We start from the raw sequence: 7826 nt of genomic DNA, 5'->3' as shown, positions 1-7826 counted from the left end.
ATTTTAGGTTTTATTTTACATTTATAATACAAAGGTGAAAATTCTTAGGTTTTATTTTTAAAATAAAAAAAAATATCCTATTCTAAGGGGTCAATCGCCCCGATCGCTCCGCCCCTGACTTGAGCATATGCATGGAGTGGTTTATTACGAACAAGACAGAAAGAACTGTGATAGATTGATTACAGAACTGATAGATTGATTACAAGTAGTCTGGTTAGAAACACTGCTGCTTGCATTTTAGTTCCAAAACCGGCCGCCCGCACTCGTTCGCTGGTTGTGTTATATATATGGATTGTTTATTGTATACGTATTATTTTTTGTTATTGCATAACATAAAACATTTAAATAAATTGAAAATTACAATCTTACATAACAATTCTACAAGTACGAATAGCATAATTATAGCATAATGAACAATTATTATGTTTTGTTAGACAAAACAAATCAAAGCTTAAATTTATCCCTCATTTTACAGACGTCACTAAGATCTTGGAGACACTTGATAGCTCGTTCTGCACATTGATTTGTTCTGGAAATTCTTAGTCTCGATGGCTCTTGATTCCAAAACTTTTTCACACAGTTTAATGCTTTTTCATGAACCCGCAAGCTGCTACATAACTTCTGATAATCACCCACACTGTAGATTTGGTCAGTAAACCAATGGTCTGCCCATTTGTAAGAGATGAATCTACAAATTTCGAGTAGAGAGTTTCTTCTCTCTGGTAGAAGAATAAATGCCAGAAGAGCTAGTATTGCTCGAGAATTCCATCTTACATTACTCAATTTCGGTATTTTCTGAAACTTTACTTTAGGAAATCTTCCAGTTGCTTCAAAAAACCAGAAAACTCGAGTTAAACGAAATAAAAATTTCATATCATCACGCCATCCAGCTGTTTCTGTTATTTCTTCTTCACTAGTCTCAAAATTAATCTTAAGCTGCTCGTATTTTTTTTATAAGCTCCAGGATAAATGGATATTCGATATTGTGCGATATGTTGTTTCCTCCAAATTCATCATCCATCACAACGCGAAGCACTCGGTCAAGAACATGGTGTTGACAACCAATGAATTGTGGTACTTACAGTTTTTTTTTTTTTTTTTTTTAGCACAGCCTGTGTAATTGTATTACAATCCCATTCCTTCTTCCAGTGTTCACATTAGTAGTCTCCACAATAATCATCTTTATACTATCCCATAAATTGTATTCATCGAGAACATCTGATATTCCTTTAACACAGTATCTGCTTTTCCGTTTGGTAGACCTAGCGCTTCTAACTTAACTTCTCTTCGTTCATTCTTCACTTGGCCATCAATACGTTTACCATCAAAATGCAACGTCTAGTTTTCTAAATGTAGTATTTTCTTAATTTCTTCTTGAAATTTAACAGCTTCTTCAATAGTATTTTCTTGTAAATACCAGATTGTGAAGGCGCCTCAATGTCGAGATAAGTGCCGGCAAATGATTGCTGCTTTGCTGGTTGATAACTTAGAAAATGTAACTAATTTTGTTGCAGTTTTGGCTTTGTTATACTTCTTCCTTATCCTTATGGAGGGTTCAAATGAAGTTTGGGTCTCTTCATAACCACTCCCAGTATCTGATGTTTCGGAAGTTGACGTGCTTGTTGTTGCTGCTTCTGTTGAAGTAGACTGCAATGGCATTTTCCTTCGTTTGGATGGATGGATAGTTTTGGAACTCGCAGTCTTCCAGTTGTATAATCAATATGTTCTTTGCTTTCGATCTGAATATGATATAACCTTCTATCCTCACTACACAGCCATTCACCATTTTCTTTTGTGATGTCAAAGATTTCATCCAATTGATCCTATTTTCCTCGTTTTACACATTCGTCGTAGGAGTGCAGCACCTTATTCAGTTTTGCTTCTACGACTTGTGTAACTACACTGGGGAAATTTAATTTATCTTGACATAAACTTGTTACTTCTTTTTGCGATTAAATTTACACGTTCTTTCCTTGCCCTGATGGATGCTCCAATTAACAAATAGCGACCAACAATTTGGATTTTGAGTGGTATCCTGCTCTTGTTTTCCAGTGATTGTTCTTCTAGTGCAACATATCTTCCTTTCCTATGTGATTCTTGAAATTGCACTAGATTCTTCGTCCAGATTTTCTTGTTTCTTTCGGTGGTAGAATCACTTTTCTTATGAGACATTTTGATTACAAATGGTACTAGGAGGTTGTAATTACTGCGGAATAGTTTGCATGATTTAGTTATATACAACACAACACATCACAGTGCGACGCAGAAAATTACAGTCAATCGCACACATTCCTTCAGTTGTATATATTCTTTTGTTTCTGAACACGCCACATAAACAATGTTCCACAATAACTGTGTGTACAACAGGGCTCTTCCCCGCTCGTTGGAAGTCACTATGCCGAAGCAATGTTGTATGTTTCCTTCTAGCTGTAGACCGCCTACTCTATGTTCTCAGATATCCGGTTATTGGATGGCGCGCTCCAAAGTAGAAGACAGCACTATCTACCGGAATCTTGTAACACTATTTTCACACGTGTCTAACTTGTTTGCCAGCAAGTGCCAAAGGCAGAAGAGAACTATAGTACTAAAACTATAGTACTAAGCCTTGCACATTGCATAAAAAATGCATAAACTGCTTATATATTATTTTAGAAATGTTTTGAGGGTGACCTTTTTAAAAAAACTAAACAAAATTAAACCCTTTTTTATGAGTATTTCACAAAAGTTCATTGATTAGTGATACAGGAAATCAATTATTTTACAAAAAGTCATAACCCTAATATATATATAATGAAAAGGAGTAATTCATCTTTTCACTTCTGGCATATTTTATCCTAAGCTAGCTGTTTAGATCATAATTCCCTAAACAAAAATACACCTCATAATCCGAAAAACATTTATTTACATTGTTTACATTGCAAAATTGTCTTGCATATACAATCACCGGCCAAAACATTATATCCACCAACTACTTTTTGAAATAAATCGTTCTGTTGACGTAAAAGTTACGGAGCACAGCAGGAACCACTCACCAGACTGTGACAGGGATCATACTCTGATCAATCAGTGTGCGTAGAATGGAGAAGGTCGGCAACATATCAGAGTTTGATAGGAGCAAGATTGTGGTGGTGAGATGGCTGCAAAACGAGTACCTCGGAAACAACACTATTTATTTAATATTCGCGAACTGCAATGCTTAGAGTCTTCTAAGGGTGGGAAAAGAACAGTGAAACCAGCACCGAATTACAAGGCATGGGCAGCTATATATTTAATAAAAGATGTTGAACGTCGTTGACTGTTGCGGGTGTGAAACAGGTCAGGGCGCAAACTGTGTCATAATTAACCCATATTTTAACATTCTTTAACAGTAGACAATGCATGATTGTGTCTAAGCACAAGGTTCATCGTACACTGTTAGATATAGTAATTTGCAACCGACATCCCGCACGTCAATGTTTACTAATGTTAACCACATGGTATCATCAATTACGACTACAATCGATTATTATCCATCGCCATTGGGCTGCATAGCAATGGCGCAAGGTTTCATGGTCCATGATACTGCCTTCATCACAGTTTTCATCTTAAATATCTCCAGGTTCAGATATTTAAATCTTCTTTTCTATCTCTTACCTGTATTGTAAATGGAATACAATTGTTTAATAAATGAACTAGATCGTATAGGCGATATACCATATATATTTATTTCTCTTCTTTTATGTCATATCTGGAGATAAATATTTCGACAAATGGATCGTAGAAGCGATTTTGAAAAATAAAATGATCTATACTGTTATTGGCACATACATATAGTGGTGCTTGGCTTACCAGACAACAAAAAAAGAAAAGAAAAGAAAAAGAAAGAAAGAAAAAAGAAAGAAAAGAAACAAAGAATCCGGAAGATTCCAGAGATGATATTGCACTGATACTGCAAATTGGAGCCTAACTGCATAGAATCACTCCTAAATTCTCTAGTCAACTGAAAAATTTTATCACAGATTTCTATGCCACCTATATTTCCTATGAGTAAATCGTGGTCACATGTTCTGCAAGCACAATATACCTTGTATTACAATGGCAAGTAGCAATGTCAAGACACAGTTTCTTACTATGATATTTGGAACCCAAAAAGATTCCTCTTGTTGTTTGCGTGTTAAATGTTAAGAGCGAAGGATGGAATTTTATCCTGTTCTACAAACAACAAAAAATACTTTCTAGTGATGCTTGCATATTATTGGATTATATACAGGGTGTCCCAAAAGTAATGGTGAAAAATAAAACCACAGATTCCTGGCACCAAAACAAGAAAAAATGTTTATATGACATATAGTTCGAAAATGGTTAGAGACGGAGCTAGATAGCTTCGAGAATGGGGGGAAAGAAACTTCACACCTACCAGCGGAATAATGATAGGAGCTAGGGAGGGGTTCAGAACTATATAAAATCATATCGGCTTGACATCCCAACGAAACGTGGGAAGAATCTGAAAACTTAGTGAGAGCATTCTGCAAGGAACAATTGGGAATCGAACTTAGTTCGCATGATATTGAAAGGGCACATCGTCTAGGGAAGGGTCAAAATTCTCCAATCATTGCTAAACTTTCTTTGTATAAGACCAAAACAACAATTCTAAAAAATGCATTTCGTGCAACAGGTTCTCCTGTTGTTATAACGGAAGACTTTTCAAGAGCCGTTCGAGAGACTCGAAGAGAACTTAACATGTTTTTAAAGGAGGAGAAATCTCGTGGAAAGAACGTTAGGCTTCGGTTTGATAAACTCTATATAGACAACAAACCTTACACACTAAATGAATTAAAGGCTGCGAAGAGTGAAGTGCGTGTGAATTACAGTGAAGTGCGTCTGAATAATAGTGAAGTATGTTTAAATAATAGTGAAGTGTCTGTGAATACCGCAGTAAGTGTGTGGAGTCCAAAAGAGGATCAGAATCCGGAGATGGCAACAGTGGCAAAGGAATGTCATTCCGAAGCACAGGTGAGTGAACCAGTTACCCCCCACAATCAACCCTCTAGTTCTCATCTTTCAAGAAAAACAAGAGCATCAACTGTGTCTCGGGGAAGGGGAAAGGGGCGACCTTGACAGAAGGATGACTCAGTTTGCTGCATTGTTAATCCCCCCAGCAAATCTGATAACAAAAGCAGTGCTCAAAATAAACAATTTTCTGTATATTATCAAAACGCAAACGGACTACGAAGCAAACAATTTGAATTCTATACAAATGTATTAGCAAATAATTACGATTTAATTATAATAACTGAGAGTGGGCTTTGTGATGGTATACACAACGCGGAATTCTTTGATTCAAGATATACCGTATTTCGCCAAGATATACCGGAACCTTGAACTGACTGGGAGGGCTAAAGGAAGGGGAGTTGTTGTAGCTGGGCTGCACGTGCACTCTGTTTATAATGTTGCTTCATACGATGGGGGATTTGAATGTGTAATAGCAAAGATAGCAATAAGGTCACCAAATGTATACGTATGTGCTATTTATATACCACCGGATTCAAACATGGCTGTTTACGAAAACCTTTGTCAATTCATTGAGGGCAACATTTCTGTGGGAAGTGCTGTTTTGTGTATTGGAGATTTTAATATTCCAGAAATAACAGGAGTGGCATTTTCTTTTGAGCATTCAACTGGTACTTGTAAAAGTTTGTATAATTTCATGAGCTTGTTTGGTCTAAGTACATATAACAATGTTGGAAACGAAAATAATCGTACATTAGATTTAGTAATATCTAGCATAGAAGGAGTGGAAGTTGAAAGAGCGGAAATGTCATTGGTGTCTGAAGATCGCCATCATCCAACATTGGTAATCTTATGGTCATATAAACGACCACCAAAAATGAAATCCCAAAATAACTTCCAGGGTTACAATTTTAGAAGAGCTAACTTCTTAAAAATGTATAATGATTTATCAAATGTGAATTGGGACTGTCTTAAGCTTTCAAATGATGTTGATGTTGTAGTAGATCAATTTTGCGAAATACTCCATAACGTTTTAGGTGCAAGTGTTCCTCCTAAGAAACTCACTAACCAAAATTATCCGTGCTGGTTTACGGCTAGTATCATTAAAAAACTTAAAGCAAAATCATACCATCACGAAAAGTGGAAAAGTGGAAAGAGGAATATTTCATTTCACAGAGAGGAGTTTCGCAAAATGCGCAGGGAAATAAAACTAGAAACGTTCATATTAGAAGCGGAAAATAAAATAGGCACGGACCCGTGTTATTTCTGGAACTACATTGAAAGAAAAACTAAACATATTTCAACTGGGTTTCTTGCCCTTAATGGTCAGGAACTAAAAAACAACAACGATATTGCTAATGCGTTTGCTAATTATTTTTGGTCAGTATACTCAGATGTCGGTGCTAAATATAATACACAAAATTACACTCCTGACAAACCTGTATATGATACATTATATCTGTTAGTACTCAATGAAATAAAAATGGAAGAAGTAGAAGAAGCGATAAGAAAATTGAAGCCACAAACGTCTTGTGGTTCAGATGGCATACCACCTTATATACTAAAAGGTTGTATGGACATTCTTAAATATCCCATACATATTATAGCGAATATCTCAGTAAAGACAACAATTTTTCCAGAAAAGTGGAAAGAAACCAAAATCTGTCCGATACCGAAGGTCAACGGAACCAGAGATATAGATAAATTTAGACCCATATCAGTATTGTCACCATTTTCAAAGGTATTTGAACATATTATTTATCAACGTGTTCTAAATCATGTGAAACCCGTGCTATCGACCTATCAACACGGCTTTGTACGAGATAGATCAACATACACGAACCTGGCCATCATTACTAACTACATCTCAACGGAGATTGATAAAGGTAATCAGGTGGATGTAATCTATACTGACTTTTCTAAAACCTTCGACCTAGTGGATCATGACATTTTATTAGCCAAACTAAACTCTTTCCACTTTTCTCAAGAGTACAAACAGTTAATATCTTCCTACTTAAGTAACCGTAGGCAATCAGTTGTTTATAAAGGGTGCATCTATGACAAGTTCAATGCTTTATCAGGAATTCCCCAGGGCTAAAATCTCGGACCGCTTTTGTTTCTCTTAGCAGTGAATGATTTGCCGACTAGAATTAAACATGCTAACTGTCTTCTATCTGTAGACGACCTCAAAATATATATTAAGGTAGATTCAATTGATGATTGCGAGAAAGTACAACAAGACTTAACTAACATTATGGAATGGTGTAATAAAAATAAATTTAAAATGAATGTAAATAAATGTAACTTCCTACGTTTTACACGTAAGAGTAGTTATGTAGACTATACTTATTCGATTGATGGGACAAAATTAAGTTCTCCCAAGTATATCAAAGATCTTGGAATTTTCTTTGATCAAAATTTAACATTTAAGCATCATATGGAAACAGTAACGAGAGAGGCTTATAGAAACCTTGGTTTTATCATGAGGCTAGGTAAAGAGTTTCGTAATGATTTAACTTTAATGAAATTGTACTTTACTTAAATTCGGTCAAAATTAGAATATGCTACTATTGTGTGGACACCAAATATGCAAAAATACTGTGATATGATTGAGGGAATACAGAAAAAATTCCTAAGACTTCTAACGTACAGGAAAACTGGGCTTTACCCGAAATATGAATCTTACAGAGGGTTACTGGAAAATTATCAACTACTCACTTTATACGAAAGAAGAAGATATAATGATCTAATACTTTTATATAAAATAATACATGATAAGATTGACTCTATTGAGCTGCGTTCGTTGCTTTGTATCCAAGTCCCATTAACCAGAGCGA

General features: G+C 35.6%; 1 protein-coding gene across 1 annotated transcript; it reads left to right on the top strand.

The window, feature by feature from the left end:
- The first annotated feature begins 5290 nt into the window (after positions 1-5290).
- Positions 5291-7087, top strand: LOC145681932 (uncharacterized). Its single transcript, XM_081753533.1, has one exon. The coding sequence runs from the start codon at positions 5291-5293 to the stop codon at positions 7085-7087; it is 1797 nt and encodes a 598-aa protein (XP_081609659.1).
- Positions 7088-7826: the final 739 nt, after the last annotated feature.

The sequence above is a fragment of the Thermobia domestica genome, chromosome 3, assembly GCF_964235325.1.
Source record: "Thermobia domestica chromosome 3, izTheDome1.hap1.1, whole genome shotgun sequence".
In the NCBI taxonomy this organism is placed as follows: Eukaryota; Metazoa; Arthropoda; class Insecta; order Zygentoma; family Lepismatidae; genus Thermobia; species Thermobia domestica.
Note: the sequence above shows the minus strand (reverse complement) of the source record. Positions and strands in the feature narration are given on the sequence as shown.

Excerpts from the sequence above, each read along its gene's own strand:
- LOC145681932 (XM_081753533.1), top strand. The coding sequence starts at position 5,291 with ATGGTATACACAACGCGGAATTCTTTGATTCAAGATATACCGTATTTC.